The sequence below is a fragment of the Nannospalax galili genome, unplaced genomic scaffold (assembly GCF_000622305.1).
Source record: "Nannospalax galili isolate Female #2095 unplaced genomic scaffold, S.galili_v1.0 scaffold654, whole genome shotgun sequence".
NCBI lineage: Eukaryota > Metazoa > Chordata > Mammalia > Rodentia > Spalacidae > Nannospalax > Nannospalax galili.
In genome coordinates this window covers 2659484-2676048 of record NW_008335971.1, presented here as the reverse complement: position 1 = coordinate 2676048, position 16565 = coordinate 2659484, and the positions used below count along the sequence as shown (strand labels likewise).

Here is a 16565-nt window from a genome sequence, read left to right as displayed (position 1 = left end):
TTATTTATTTATTTATTTATTTATTTATTTATTTATTTATTTAATTTTTGTTCAAGACAGGGTCTCCTTGTAACTCTAGCTGGTTTGTGTGCACCAGGCTAGCCTTGACCTCACAGAGATCTGCTTGCCTCAGTCTCCCAAGTTCAGAGATTAAAGCTATGTGCCAAAGTGCCTGTCAGCAATAATGTTTTAACAGTCTTGATTTTAGTTCCGTATGTTTTTACTGTTCCTATTTTTTAAAATACAATTTTAATTTCTTCTTTGAGACTTTCAGAGGTCTACAATATATTTTGATCATATCCACCCCTTATATCCTCTTCCTGCTCCTCTCAGACTCCACTGCCATGTTTTCCTCTGAACTCTATGATCTTTTTCCTTGACCTACTCAGTCCTGTTAGTAATGAGGCTAATATATGCATGGTATAAGGCCATCAACTGGAGTTCTTGCTAATCTTAAGGAAAACACTATACTGCCATCTGCTGGGAAAAAATATATAAAAAATAAAAAGTAGTCTGAATTTTTTAATGCTGTATAAAACCAGTACTCAATTAATTTACTGAGCTAAATTTTAAGAGGACATTTATAGATAGGATGACTAAATATATAGACAATTGAATTAGATTTTTACAAGAGGTTCTGATTAAAACAAACCACCACTGGGAGAATAATGAAACACTTAACGTCTAAAAAAGGACATAATGATCAGAGTTAATCTTAAACGGGAGAATACTTCCATTTAATAAAATAAAAATAGCATTAAGTATATTTATTAAATACAAATGGTAATTATACTCAAAATATGAATGCAATTAATCAAGAAAGGCATTTAATCATTGTGTCCTAATTCATAAAAGGCATAATATTCGATGGAGATTCATGAGTTTGGTAAATAAATAAATAATAAACCATTTTGCTCAAATCTCTCCTATTTTTAACAGCAAGAAATAAAAGTCTATGTATTCAGCACTTAAAAGTCTGGATTTGGGAGGATAGCTAGGAAAAAAAGTAAAGTTGGCTATCTTGATGCTACTCATCAGGTTTCACTTCCTGTTGTTTCACATTTCTGCCTATTCTCTGCTGAAATTCAAAGCTGCACTTGCAAGAGATGGCATGTGGGATCCTATGATTCCTATTAGTGATCATTCAGTCCACAAGTTTTCATTGAACACTTACTCAAGTCGTGGATTTCAACAGAATGTAGATGAAAGCAGAAAAAAAGACGGGAGCAGGGTACCCGAAAGGGTGGACAAGGATTCGGCGAGTGACAAACAGACACAACACAAGAGATGGTTGATGATCTGAATGTAATTTTCTAAAGTGGAGCATCAGATTTTATACAAGTTACAGAACAAGATTGTGCAAGCATCAGGTTGATTTCATGGTTAATCATTTTGTTAGAAATACAATTCAAAATCAAAGCAATACGGTACAGTGTACAGTGTTCTTATCTAATTAATCAGGTGCTTAGACTATTTGTCCTTTTCCCTTAGTGGTTTGGCAACATCAGCTACTTATAAATTTCATGGTTGGTAATTTTATGGTTCCGTTTTTTCAATATTATTTTACTTCTGATATGTTGGTGGCCGAGGCCAATGACTAGGTCAGTGAAGTTATAATAACTCCATATGACTTCAAAGGCTTGTTTCTCTTATCCCTATTTTCCTATTCTTTCTATCCATGTTTCTTATACTGCCTGTAATTATTCAAGTATACTTGCTGCTGACTTGTAGTAAAGGCACCAAGGTGGTCTGGATCTAGCTAACCTATCCATAAACTATAGTGAATACCAAGAAACCTTCCTTCCTAGAATATTTACCCATCTATTATTTCCTTTATAAACTCCTGTAAGAGGAAGTGGTTCGTCAGTGGGCTCGGGGATTCTGAATATGCTCTCCTTTCTCTTAAGGGGATGCCATAGCCTACCTCTCCCTAACTCGTAGGCAATTCCAAAGTCTGTCTTAACTAAAGGCAGCAATCTTCTTTCAATATCCCTTTAATCTCCTTGAGTCAATTCTAGGAACTGAGGTAGGGGGATTATTTACAAATAATTCTTCTTGCTATAATTCAAGGTTGCCCATTCTTAGCTACTTATTGTTTGAAACAAGAGAGGAGCATTTGGAGGAAGTCTAATATTGGGTAACTGAGTTCCCAGGAAATCATCCGTATCTAGTCTCTCTTCAGGTGGGATTAATGACCTGAATAGGTACAAAGCAGTTCCTCTATGAGGAGAGAACAGGAATAAAGACAGCAATGAAGACAAGAACTAAAGCAGAACAGTCAAGGACACAGCATGCTTTTTTAACACAGCCATTCTCCAGGAAGCATTCTTCCTTTGAAGTTTTCTCAGCCTCAACCCACGGAGAGTTCCTCATGCAGGCTCCACTGGAGGTGGCATGACATGTGGTACAGTACAGCCCCTGTTTTCAAAGTCTTTGGTTTAGGGAAATTGTTCATTAACAAAATTCCTGTACTTAAAAAAAAAAAAGATAGGGTCTCTAGCTAAGACTGGACTCAAATTCACTGTGTAGCTGTGGATGACCTTGAAACTTCTAATATGTCTGCTTCCACTTCCAGAGTTCAGGGTGTGTAGCACTACACCCAGGTTATGAGGTGACTGAAACTAACTTTTTAGGGCAAGCAGTAAACTCTCTACAAACTGAGGTAATCCCAATTAAGTTTAATGGAGTACTGAAAAGTGCAGTGGGATCACCATGGAATGGGCAGGAATGAAAATAATTGAGGTGATATTTAAACTAGATTCTGAAAGATGCAATGCTGGGATCAGATGGAGAATGATGAAGAAAGAGAAAGCCAATGCAGGAGTTATGGCCTTGGTGGAAGCTGACGAGTGGCTGAGTTATGCCACTTTACAGGAATGATGCATTCCAGTGGAGAAATGTACTCCTGCCCAATATCAGAGGTGATGGAGAAAGGATGTAAGGCACTTTTGGCCACTAGTCATGATCATGAAAATGAGAGGAACAGAGAATGGTGCTAGAAAAAGAGGCATGTTTGAGATATGTGGAAATATTAAGTACTCTTGTTTGAGTTCTATCCTGTTTTACCCTTCTGATTCAGTTTTATAAGTGCTCTTCAGGTAATATTAATACTGTCTATGATGAAAGAGAAATTTTTCACTTAGAAATTCAAATGGGTAATATGAATTTGTCTGTATGAGGATATCAAGCTTAAGATTCTGTTAAATTTATTTTTACCTAGTCTGTCATATCCTTATATGGATGTTTATGATATGATTCTTTGATAATGCTATAGATTAATAGATTAGTGGTTATGGAAATGTGTCATGTCCTAGTTATTAATGACCTCCATTCTTGATAGGAGAGCTCTTGGTGCAATACTTGCTTTCATACCATTTCTGTTTAACATAATATTTATTCTCCAAGAAATCTGTACTTCTGACACAAACCGTTTAAGAATCAGTTAATTTTAATTAAAGAAATACAAATAAGGACTGTAGTAATTGTTTTAGTTTGTAGAAGTTGATCAAATTAACAATATTACATTCTATTAATTTGAATGAGAAAAAGATTCACATATGCATTTATATCCATGTAATATTGTTTTCTTTAAGATCCTGATGTTTTGCATATTATGAAAACATACCAGTAAATTAGTATTTTTTGTAATTACAAAAATGGAAATTTTAGTTGTCTATTTATGCCTGTAATAGAGAAGATTCAATATAAACTCAAATGTGATTACTCCAGAATGATCCTAAGTCAAATCAGTTTCCAAAGGTGAGGGAAGATGAATATCCTGTGCATAATTTGTGTAGGTGTTGTGGTAGGAATTATTCAGTGAAATAGACCAAAATCCATTATGTATTTTATCCCAAAACATTGAAAAAATATGTTTTATATGAAGCAACAAACTAGAAATCATAATTTGGAAAACTTAGCTATTTATTTCCCTTGTATTAGGTAGTCAATACAAGGGAAACCTTGAGATAAATAATAGGATACTTATAGATTACTTGTGGTGAACCCAGAATCTGAATTCATGGATGTCTGCCTTTGCAGAAGAATTTAGTTCCCTATACTCTTGTTAAATAGATATCATCCAACAAAAACTATTATTTAACAGAACAAATGAAATACGAATAACTTTTAGCAAGAGTATTTTTCAATTCAAATGAAATTAAAGTAGAAGCATATTTTAAACAACCAAGTAAGCTCATGCTGAAGAGTGAAGAAGGCTTACCAACAAAAAATAGTCTTTTCTCAAATGTAGAGAAATAAAAACACTTAAATTTACAATACATTACTTAAGGGATGAAATCTTTTACATCTCGAGCAATTAAATCAAGGGCTCAATTTTCCATAGGTTCCTTTGGCTCACCATCATGTCCTCCACACCAGCTTCCCATAACTTTTCTTTCCTTCAATACCCAAATTCTACCATGCAGTGGAATAAGAAGCACGATTGCATTTTTGTGTGAGATAGAGAAAGCCCATAGAAGTGAACTTTTTTGTGTTTTTGCAGTCATGGCCTGCACAGTCAGCAATAAAGGACTAGAGTAAGCTAGTTGGGGAAGCCTTCAAGCATATGAGCAATTGCCCAGAAGAGCCCTTCCAGGCCTGCAGCTGCATCCAAGAAATCAATCTTTTAATGCGACCTTAGCTCCTGCCTCTCCTCTCCAGCATTCCAAATTGGTTAGTAAAGGTTTGCAGTATTTGGCAACAAAGGCAGTCGAACAATAGAACATAATCCTCATGGACTTTGTACCCGTTATCATATAAAAATACTCTGGCAGAATTTGTACTAGTATTAATGCCAGCTATGTGATGCATGCATTTGTTGATATTTCTCAAATTCTATCTTCCAGGCATATAAAAATGAGAATAAACATAACATCCTTGAAAGACATATTCATAATAAATTACTGCTTGGAAACTGCAGTTTTTAAGTTTAATTGCCTCCTTCCCCTCTATAAATCTATAGCTTCTTGTTGTATGAAAGGAGTAAATGAGAGTTTGATCCTGGACTCCCATACTATATGGATTTAGTGAAAAATGGAATATGATATTTTGCTACTTCTTTACAGTAATTCTTTGGGAATTACTTAAGTTATTTCAGTATAGCTTCTGGTAGCAGGAAATATCTGGAGCAGTATTTTTGTTGTCACATAAGTAACTAGATTTAAGTCAGAATCACCATAGTACATTAATGTTCAAAGTGTTTTTGAAGAAGGTTATTATAACACTATGTAGTTTCTGTTATTATTATTGTTGGTATTTTGGCCCAAATTAGTAGGGAGTGGGAGCAGTGACCTAATATTAGTTCTGCCCTCCTCTGTGTCAATTGTTTTGCCATCCAAAATATGGTGAAATTTGAATCATTTCTTTCTCAATTCCCAGTCAATATAGTTTCCACATATAGGAAATGCCCACCTTAGGCATTCATTTTAATATTTGTTTTTCAGACAAGATCAAATAACTTTCTCAGCACATAAGGACTAATTGGTAGAATTAATGGATGAATTTTATCATGTCTTACCAGCAATGAGGAATTTTATATTATATTTTTATATGGTTCTGAGGACCCCAAACTAGAGTTTTGTGAATGCTTGGTTAAGTGCACCATCGTTGAGATAAACCTTCAGTTTCTTTATACTAATCTCTAACTTGAATATCTGTTGCTTATGCTAATTAAGAAAGACAAGGCAAATTATATATTTAAAATATTATTTTAATTTACATGAAGGAAAGGTGTGGGTACTACCCTATTTTGCCCATTAATTCTCCATCTCTTTACATACAGAAAACTACATATGTAAAATGCTGCAGAGAATTTTCTCAGTGGCTGGCTTGACCTCTGTCTTCATGATAGTAATGGAGAAAAGCCTTCAAGGCCTTCTTTTGCTCTTGTTTCTATTTTAGCATTGATTATCTCACCCTCAAGTCATTCCTTGCATTCTCTTCAAATACATTATACAGCTGAGAGGGACTGAGTGATTGGGTTGTACAAATCACTCAGTGGACCTGTAAACCGGCAAATAGAAAACAGGGCACTCATTTATATACTTCCTGCTTATTTCAAAGGTTTAGGAAGAATTTCTTGAAAATAACCTTTCAATTTATTTTTATATTAATGAAATTGTCACTATCAATCTTTAAAGTGTTTTTCTCCATGAAATATTATTATTATTTAGAAATAAGTGTGATTATGAGGTTATTAGTATTTTATCACATTGCAGGAATGAGTAAGAGCTAAATGACAGTTTTCAGTACATCGGGCTGTTCTGAAGGTATGCATAAACACATTAGTGGTAAACATGCTGACATATAGAACTCTATGGGTTCTAGAGTTGTGACAATATGTTACAGAAAACATTTTCATCAATGATTTTTGTATTACTTTGCATTTCAAACATTGTGCAAGAATTATCCATTCTTACTTAAAGAGGGCATTTATAGTTTAATAAATGTGTTTTCCTTATATGTAAATAATCTGTGATGTAAATATTAGTAGGAAAAAAAGAATTAATACTGTAGTTCAACTGTTTGTAATTCTAAGTAGCATGATAAAATCTTATGTCACTTCACATTGGGCTTCTATACGGATGACAGAGTATGCGGGTTCCAGTGGGGGAGCTGAGAGAGCATGCTGGTGATGGGGGTATAAAGGTGATTAAGATTCTTGGAGATATTTTGTATAAAATACAGAAAGTTCAGTAAAAACAATTTTTAAAAAATCTTCTGTCACTTTTCTCTATGTTACCTGGGACAGGAATCAGCTATGCTACACACAGTACTCACCCCCCATAAATCTCTAACAAGCGGTCTTAGTTGTTATATTGTTTCAGGGTCACAGAACTTGGGTTCATGTCACTTATTTTTAATAATAATCCCAAATCCCAAGAATTGCAATATACAATTTACAATTTGGATGGTTCATTGAACTATCATAAGGTGTTTTTAAAATGCAAATGTAAGGTTTATCATAATCATGAGATGCATGTATACTAAAAGGCATGATTCATATAACTCTTTTTCCCACTTAAAATGAATTTACATCTGGATTAAGAAAATAATTTGAAAATATCATGTCAAAACTGCATTTAATACAGATAATGTACCAACATCCTACCTCAGCTTAGCTGACCTTAAGCATGCTCAGCACTTATACTAACTTTTAGTTGGGCAAAATTATCTAAGAGAATGTCCATTTTTTAGTAAAGTATTGAACAGTTAACATATTTTACATTTAACATATTTTCTAAACATTCAAAATATAAAGAGAATGTAGTATTTACATTTTCACATTATAAAACTCAAAGTTCCTAAGTTGATCTACTGTATGTTTGTGACCTTTTGTATTATGTTCAATTCTCTCTGCAATTTCAGCCAACTATCGGGGTGGGGGACAGGGGTTGCAAGTGTTCAGACAAGGGAGAAGAAATTGATTGAAGATGACAACACTGCCTTACTGAGTTTACTTGAAGGATTGGGATACAGTTAGACCATTTATCATGAATACTGGAGGAGGCCTTTGAGAAGCACAACAAGCAAATTACTAGGACTCTCTGGACTGCTCTGGCAAATGGCACATCAAAGATAAAATATAGAGCAGGTAAAAAAGACAGTTTGTTGCTGAGCCTGAAGACCTGATTTGAGCAACAGGACACACATGGTGGAAAGAAAGAACTGATTTCTGCAAGTTGTCCTCTGATGTCTACATGTATATCTTGACTTGTATTCACTCCACAAATAAAAAATAAATATGAAGAACAAACATACATACTGGGAACTATCACAACATAGACATTTATTTGAAAAAAGTGTTGATGACATGAAGCCAGCAATATTTTGCTACCAACTTGGCAACAAAACTACATAAACTGGAGCAGATCCTACCTAAGTCATATGCAGAGAAAATAGTCAAAAGAAAAGAAAACTCCCAGTCTCTGATGAAACTCAATCCTTTCTAGAAAACACTTCAACCCTACTGATGACATTCCTAGCAAGTGGTAATAAATACAGTTTTAAAAATCAAAGAACTAGAGTAAGGTCAGACAGTCCAGTTCATGTTTCCAACTGCAAACGATTAAGTTTCAATTTTCTTATTTGGAAAATATAGGTAGAATTAAACTGCTTCGGTACCAGATAATTTACAAATATTTCTGAAAACCTTAAAAAATATAGCAAAATAGTACTCAAAAAATGTTTTTTGTATGAGTGTATTGCTTGCATGTGTTTGTAAGTGCACCCGTGTCATACAATGCCAACAGAGGTCAGAAGATGGTGTTGGATCCCCTGGAAGTGGAGTTACAGATGGTTGCTAGCTGCCATATGGGTACAGGGAATTGAACCCTGATCCTCTGCAAGAGCAGTCAGTGCTCTTTACCACTAAGCCATCTCTTCATACCCTAAAATAATATTTTTAAGATTGACCTGAAGTTGTCAGAGAGATGTTAATGCTTGCTATTAACTTCGCTGCAAAAATAAAAGGCATTAAAATAATTTGATATATTTTAAAGGAATTTTGAACTACTTATTAAATGTTTCTTCCGTTTAATATTTCATCAAATATTTTAGCATATTATGCATTATTACTATGTGCTAATTTAGCATATTTTATTTGTATCCGAATCTGGGAAGAAACATTTTATGTTTTATTTAATTTTTTTACAGCTATTATTGTTCAGTAAATTATTGTGCATTTTTACGTGGTTCAGTGTGATGTAAGTACTGACCTGAAGTTGTCGCAGGAATTGTTGTGGAGAAGTTACCCAGAGATACTGGAGAAGAAAGAAGTTGATTCAAACTCAGTTCATGATATAAATATATTATAAAATATTGATTAATGTCTGAATACATTTTGCAAAAAACATGTCTTTATGAGTTCTTAATATAAAAATGCTATTATTGGGACTTACCTGAAGTTGTTAGGGGACTGCTGACTGTTACCTTATCTGCAAAGATAAATTATATCAAAATAATTAATGCATATTTTAGTAAGGATTTTTTATATGTTGTTTAATATTTCATCCAAGAATTTCTAGCTTATTGTGAATTATTAGTATGTATGTACTTAGGCATGCCCTTACTAACTGGGTCTAAGGATTTTAATTTTTTACAACTATTAATTAGTTCATGAATAATGACACATTTATGAGGTTCAGTGTCACTGTGAACCCACATATTTACCCGAAGTTGTTACAGGTGTTGCTGCCGTGAAGTTTCCCAAAGATGCTGGAAGAAAGTAAAGTTGATTTGACTGTGGGATTATAATATAAATATATTGTAAAAGACTGGGTAAGTTTAATGATAGTTCAAAGGGCATCTGATGTTTTGAGTTTCTGTTTTGTCTACTCTCCTCATTTCTATTTATTATCTGGCTGTGATACATTGGATAATTTTGCAGTAACTGCACAATCTATAAGATTTACATAGGTAAATCTGCTTCATTTTGTATTAAAACGTTTTAAATTTTTTTATTACTTTTATTTTATGTGTATGTGTGTATTGCCTGCATGTAGGTAATTGCACTCTATTGTGCAATGCGGCGGAGGTCAGAAGTGGGCTTCGGATGCCTCTGGAACTGGAGATAAGGATGGTTCATAGCCACTATGTGGGTGCTGGGAATCCAACCCCGGTCCTCTGCAAGAGCAGTCAGTGCTCTTAACCGCTGAGCCATTTCTCCAGCCCCTTCATATTGTATTAATTCAAGAAAACTCCTGCTGGTATTAGCTTATCTGCCAAGATAAATGACATTAAATAATTATTAAATATTTTAAACTGATTATAAAGAATTTATTGCTTATATCATCTGTTTAAATTTTATCTAAGCCTTTTTACTTATTAAAATTTGCTAGTATATAACACAGAACATGTCCTCTGTATCTGGATAAAATGAGAAATCGATATATATATATATATGTTATTTTAGGTGATAAACTCATGCATATTTATGAGGTTCATTGTGATATTCCTGCTTAATTGATTAATGAACAAATCTATCACCTCCAACACTTATGATTCCGGGTTTTCAGAATTTTAGAATAGAGGTCTTTAGAATTTTATTTACTCTTTCTTCTACTAAACAGAAAGAAGACTTTACTCAACAGCCACGAAGTAAACACTAGGGTTCACTAATTTCACACAGCTATGTGCTAAAGTTTATAAGCTAGATTCAAGTGTGAGGTATGCTGTAGAAACAGAAGGAAGTGCTTTTTTTTTTTTTTAACTGAGTTGACACAAGTTCTATGATCCTGAGCAGGTTGTTTATTCTTTTATATATTTTTTAATGTGAAAAATGTCACTTCCCTAAAGGGTTATTCAGAAAAGTAAATTATATAATGGTTGCAACATATACTACTTGGCAGACTTACATATTTTAAAAAATAGTTCTCTGAATTTTTATAAAAATGTCATGATTAAGGATAAAATCAACAGTGTGATTTTTATGTTCTTATAATAATTTACATTTATGTACATACGACTGTGTTTAGGATAACTTCTGCAATAAACAGAAGAAATTAATTTTTTCACAATTTGTAGAATGTTAATTTCAAAGAGTGGTGCCTAGTAGTTTTAGTAGTAAGCAGAACCACAATTAATTTTCAAAATTCTGGCTTCAATTTTAATACTTTTTTCATGTCAAAATAATTTTTAATTTCTTTTATTTTCATTTTTAAATTTAATTTTATTTATTTTTTGAATATTTCATACAGGAGAATTATATTTACAGTTTACATCCCTCCTCCCTCTTCAACTCATTATATATACATATATATATGACTATATATACATGTGTATATATATATATTCAATATACTGGAGTGAAGAGCTACAGTCAATCAATGACTCATGAGATAGGGAAATCAGTTTTCTCTAGGAATGACATCTTGATAGATTATTCAATTCCCAGGTCGGCCCTAAAAACGTGTATATAGGGCCATTACTAAATAATTTTATGTTTAATATAAGTAATATTAATTAAAATAATTTCTAATTTTTCAGAGACATCTTTCAGAGGTAGTGTTATTTTGTTGAGACAAAATAAAGTTCTAAGTTTTATGAGCAGTAATGACCAATTTAAAAAGGAGAGTGGCAGTGAATGCTGAAGTGCATCAGTTAACATCACACTTTGGTTTTCCCTTTCTAAAGAGTGCAAGGCATTTGGAAAATTGTCATTTGAATGGTTTTATTTCCAAGGTCAAATTACTGGGTCATTTTGGGGAACCTACACTTACCATATAAAATATAACAGGAACACTGAGATTGGAAGCAGCTGTACTTGGCTTGAGTGACTGGGAACTCTGAAGTCTCTCATATTTTCAGATATCTTACTCCTAACCAAAATATGATTTTTAAATTTTACTAAGCATCCCAGAAAGCTATAGAAATAAAATATTATTTTCTAATGTTATGAAGTTTAATGATTGCTGCGTTTCGAAGCTGGAGAAATGGCATCAGTCAGTAAAGTGCTTGCATGCAAAATCAGGACCTGAGTTCAGATACCCAGAACCCATCCAAAACTGCTGTGTGGGATTATGCACATCTGTACTCCTAGAGCTGGAGGTGGGCAGGGACAGGGGTCCCAGGGCTTGCTGATCGGCTATTCTGATCAATTGATGAGCTCTTCATTCATTGAGAGAATCTGTCTCAAAACATAAGAAAATAATAGTGGAAGACACCAGAACAATCTCAGGCCTCTGCACACTTGTATACAGACTTGAAGGCACACTCACAAGTGGACACACAAACACTACACACACACACACACACACACACACACACACACACAAATATTGGAAATACTAACCTGAAGTTGTTGCATGGATTTCTGTTGAGACATTCCCCAAGGATGCTAGAAAAAGGTAGATTTTACACTTAGGTATATAATTATAAATATATTAGAAGACATATGGTAGTTTGAGTATTTGTTCAAAGGGCCTCTGGTGTGTAGAGTTTGTTTTCTTTGCTCTCATACTTTTCCTATTTTTATCTGGCTTTGATGCAATGGATAATTTCATAATAATAGAATAATCTGTTTATGAGTTACCTAGGCAAAGTTTGCTTCATGTTTCATTAATTCAAGAAACTACCTATTCATTCATGTTGTAGTTATGTAAAATAATTTATACTTAAATAATGTAACATTGTGTACAAGATCTTGCCATTGCTAGAACCTGTATTTTTCAAGAAAGTGTATGACTGACTTCAATGATACTCATAATAGTGATGCATATAGGAATATCTATGGTGATAAAACACTGCTTAAATATGAAGTGTTTTCATAGAAAAGTTTAAAAATGGGATATGTTCTTTAATTGTTACCATGCTTATTTCTTAAATAGAATGGCTCAATTGTCTCAGCCACCTGAAACCAAAGAATGTCTTTCATGGAAAACATTCATCTAATTTTCTAACTATTTATCTAACTTTATTAAAAATTCGCTGGGCGTTGTGGCACACGCCTTTAATCCCAGCTCTTGGGAGGCAGAGGCAGGCAGATCTTTGTGAATTTGAGGCCAGCCTGGTCCACATAGTGAGTTCCAGGACAGCTGGGGCTACAGAGAGACCCTGTCTCAAAAAGACAAAAAAAAATTCTACCTGCAATACATAGACTGAAAATATTCTCTTCTATTAAGGAAGTCTTTCATGTAACTATTTCATCATTTTTGTCTTATCTTGTTCCTACAAGATATGTAATAGTTTTATAAGTTATATATGGCAGATACTTGATAAAAAAGATAACAAGACCAGAGTTCTGTGAACTTTTCATTTTTTAGTTGATGTTCTAAGCTATTATTTATTGTGGGTACTATTATTCTTATTTTTTATTTTAATGAAATCCTCTGCTGTACATTGCATGAAATTCTCAAAGGACATTTAAATTTTTAAATATAATTTGAATTTCAAAATATGTACTTAAGGAATTTTTAACCCACTTAAAATTAATATATTTAAAAAATTACACAACACAAACAAATATTAAACTAATATATCTAAAATTAAGCTTGGTGCCATGTTTCTAGGTGTATTTATTTAAAGTCATTTTGAGAACTTCATACATGGTACTATTCTTGCATCCTTCCCATACCTCCTTCATTTCTCTCCAACTCCACTCATGATTCTCCACTCCTCAATATTCTGGCCTCTTCTTTAATGATTATTGTTACATATACATGTTTATGTACATAAACAACATACTGAGTCCATTGAGTGCTAAATGTGCTTTGACCTGAGCACTTTGGATTGGAAAACCTATCAGGGAGTGTACAACTCAATAAATTAAATACAATATAATTTAGATGTGAGCATGGCCTTGAGTCACTGTTGCAGTAAGACTTGTGACATGTGTAACACAGGTTCTAGGTCAACTCAAGAAGACATACATATGGATTTCTTGAATAAATATATGATTTCTTGACTATAATTCTCATCCCACAAGTTTTGCAACTGTATGGATTCATAAAAATTAGTTTTAACATACTGATCACTTATTTGCCAAACAGACCTCCAAAATGAGAGCAAATTCAAAGAAAGAGAAAAAAAATTCTCAGGAAAAAATGACTTGAAAAAAAATCTAGCTCTTTTCCAATGATAACATTAAAAGCAAACTCTAGCATGATCAGTAAGAAAACACACAATAGTGTCAAAACACCTAGACCAAAAGAATCTGTCATCTGATGGTAGGATATTTACCAAATCATCTGTATTCTGTTCTTTTATTATGCAAAATAAGGGTGGTAAAATGATCGCATAACAGGACTGATATTGGTTAATAAATGGTTTAATAGGTGATATGTTTGTTATAGTTAATAATGTCTTCTGTTGATTTTCAGATTAACTTGAATAAAAGGTACAATATAGACTATGCTTGTTCCAGAAACTGTAACAAAGGGAAGTAGTCCTCTGATGTAAGTCTGGGAAAGTTAATTTACTATCCAGAAACTGAGAATTACCCTGAAACCAAATGGAAGCTATGTTTCATGAGTCAACACTGCAAAGAAAAACTAGAGTGCCACAATTTTACATCTACTATTATAAATCTGTAAGCATGTATATTTAATAAAAATGCATCTCCATACTGACTGACTTTGCTCTTTGCCAAAAGCATTAGAACTGATATTGGTCAGTCAGTTTGTCTCCATTCTACATGGTGTGTATATTTATGTATTGATATTATTCTTGATATGAACATCCTTACATCTCAAACTACCTGAATTCTAAAACCTACTTGGGCCAAGCACTTGTTGATAAGCACTGTTGAATTATATTATCCCAGAATATTAAAACTGTCTCCAACTCAAACAGAATGTAAATATTTTTTAATTGGACTGAGCAGAGTATAGCTAGAGTAGAAAATTTAGAATACACTGGGTACCTATGTTAATCAGTTTTTATTGCCAGTGTGACAAGGTATATGTCATAAACAGCTTGAACTGGGAAAGATTTATTTTGTCTCTTGGCTTCAGAATTTTCAGATCACAGTTGTACTGTCTCCACTGTCCATGATTGTACTGACTCCATTGTTTCTGGGTATGTGTGAGGAAGCACCATCATGGTACAAGAAAATGATTTAGGAAATCTGTTTACCTCATGGCAATTAGGAAGGAGAGGGATTGGGAAAGGAAGTAGAAGTTTAAAAAAGAATATATTTTGTCATTGAAAATATAAAGTTCATATTAAACAATAGCACTCTAAATCCAATGTAGTAGTCTAGATTGGATGCTGAAACAGAAATGTCAGTAATAGGAAGCCTTACAAAAATAATAATGTCTGTAATTTTATTAATAAAAATTTTACAAAACCACACCCATAGTGACCTATTTTCTCCAACAAAGCCCTGTGTTGTAATAATACATTCATCATAGGACCTCATCAGTGTGTGAATTAATTAATTTAGTACTTTAATTAGCCAAGCATCTTTCAACCACTGTACCAAATAAGGACCAAGCCTTCAAGGCAATCATTTTAGGGGTCAACTTCATATCCAAGCCTAATAGCATCATATCATCTGGGTTTTACATTTATATACATACGTGTGTGTGTGTGTGTGTGTGTGTGTGTGTGTGTGTGTGGTTATGGATCAGAAGGCAAATTTGCAGTCAGTTCTTTCCTTCCATTTTATAGGTTCCCAGGATTTAACTCAAGGTTGTCCAGCTTGTGAGTTTATCTTCTGAGCCATCTTCCTGGCCTCTGATATTACCTTTGATTTCTAAGCTTTTCTCCTTTTCTGTACTTTTATGGTTAAACACTATTTTTCACTTTAAGACTAAAGGTAACTTATTCAATAAGAAGCTGATTTGGATTTTATGTGTTAATGTATTAATCCATCTTTGTCTTTTTTTCAATTTCTAATTAGACATCTGTCTTTGCCATTTGACTGTTATCTCATAAGGTCTGTGATTCAATCAGGAATTCTCTAATTTGACTTTCTCATAGATGGTTGCAGAAAAGTCAGGTTATACTTGACCAATGGATAGAATCATTTTCAGGATGCTTTTTATGTCTTGTATTTTCCAAACTTTCTCTTACTAATATATTCCCTTCAAATACGATTTATCCCATTTTTCACTTTTCTCATGTAAATGTGTTACCTCAGGCAATCCGACATGCTCCTAAAGTCAAGGATGATTCCAGAGCTTCTCTGGTATATTGCTGGATTCTTAATTTCATAGCTTAATGATTCAAAGAAATCAAATAATGTTCACAGATACCTGTGATATCAATGCTGTCCAAATCAATACGGAAGGTGACCAGCTGGTTGGATGTATTTGCTTCAATGCCTTGAATCAGTTCCTCTTTTACATTTTCATCTGACACCCACTGAGCAAAGAAAAGGTCAAATAGGACTATAACACTGCCATTTCTGCAAATCGAAAAAAGATGAGTAAAAAGTCAGGCATCTTCAAGTGATTTATGCTCAGTTCATGTAAAATGCCTGTGAAACTTGTGACAGCTATCACCTTGTTAGTCCTCATCGCACTAGTGTAAGTTAGTGTAACCCCTGCCTGCTCAAGTATGCTTTTACAAGGTGACCTTTTTAATTGAAAGAGATAAAAATGAATCTGATAGATAATGTAAAATATCTTATTTTACAGTGGAAGGAAATGGAGGAAATGGATTTAAAACCTCGATACTTTTTAAGAACAGAAATGCTAAATTAAATCCAATGCATTAATAAATAAATAAATAAATTAATTAATTAATTTGTCTTTTTTTATACAGGGTCCCCCTGTATCCCCAGCTGATCTGGAACTCGCTATGTAGACGAGTCTGGCCATGAGCTCATAGAGATCTACCTGCCTCTGCTTCCCAAGTGCAGGAATTAAAGGCATGCACCGCCATTCCTGGCTAAATCCAGCACTTTAATCTCTGTTCATTAAAGTCCACAGGCAAACACTGATTAGCAGGCAGGCTATGTTTTACCCCAGCCACCTGTGTCAAATTGAGCAGCATAACTCACTCAGGTTCTGGCATTTTACTGTTTGAAGCAATGAAGAGTGTGGGTTTATAATGTATTTGGTTGATTTTAAGCAGAGAGAAATCAGATGTAGTTTCAAGGGGACTTTATATATATATATATA

At 33.6% G+C, this 16565-nt stretch overlaps 1 protein-coding gene across 2 annotated transcripts in view; it reads right to left on the bottom strand.

The window, feature by feature from the left end:
- The window catches only part of Tmprss15 (transmembrane serine protease 15), a 136938-nt gene that overhangs the window by 104739 nt on the left and 15634 nt on the right, over positions 1-16565 (bottom strand). The window contains exons 4-8 of one of the 2 annotated variants that reach the window (XM_008830795.1): positions 15696-15847; positions 9172-9216; positions 8901-8936; positions 8718-8762; positions 5988-6003 (exon numbers count right to left, since the gene is read on the bottom strand). In XM_008830795.1, the coding sequence (XP_008829017.1) occupies positions 5988-6003; positions 8718-8762; positions 8901-8936; positions 9172-9216; positions 15696-15847 (294 nt within the window). Of the gene's footprint in view, positions 1-5987; positions 6004-8713; positions 8763-8900; positions 8937-9171; positions 9217-15695; positions 15848-16565 lie in introns of both variants that reach the window. The other variant, XM_008830796.1, reaches the window with a different exon arrangement.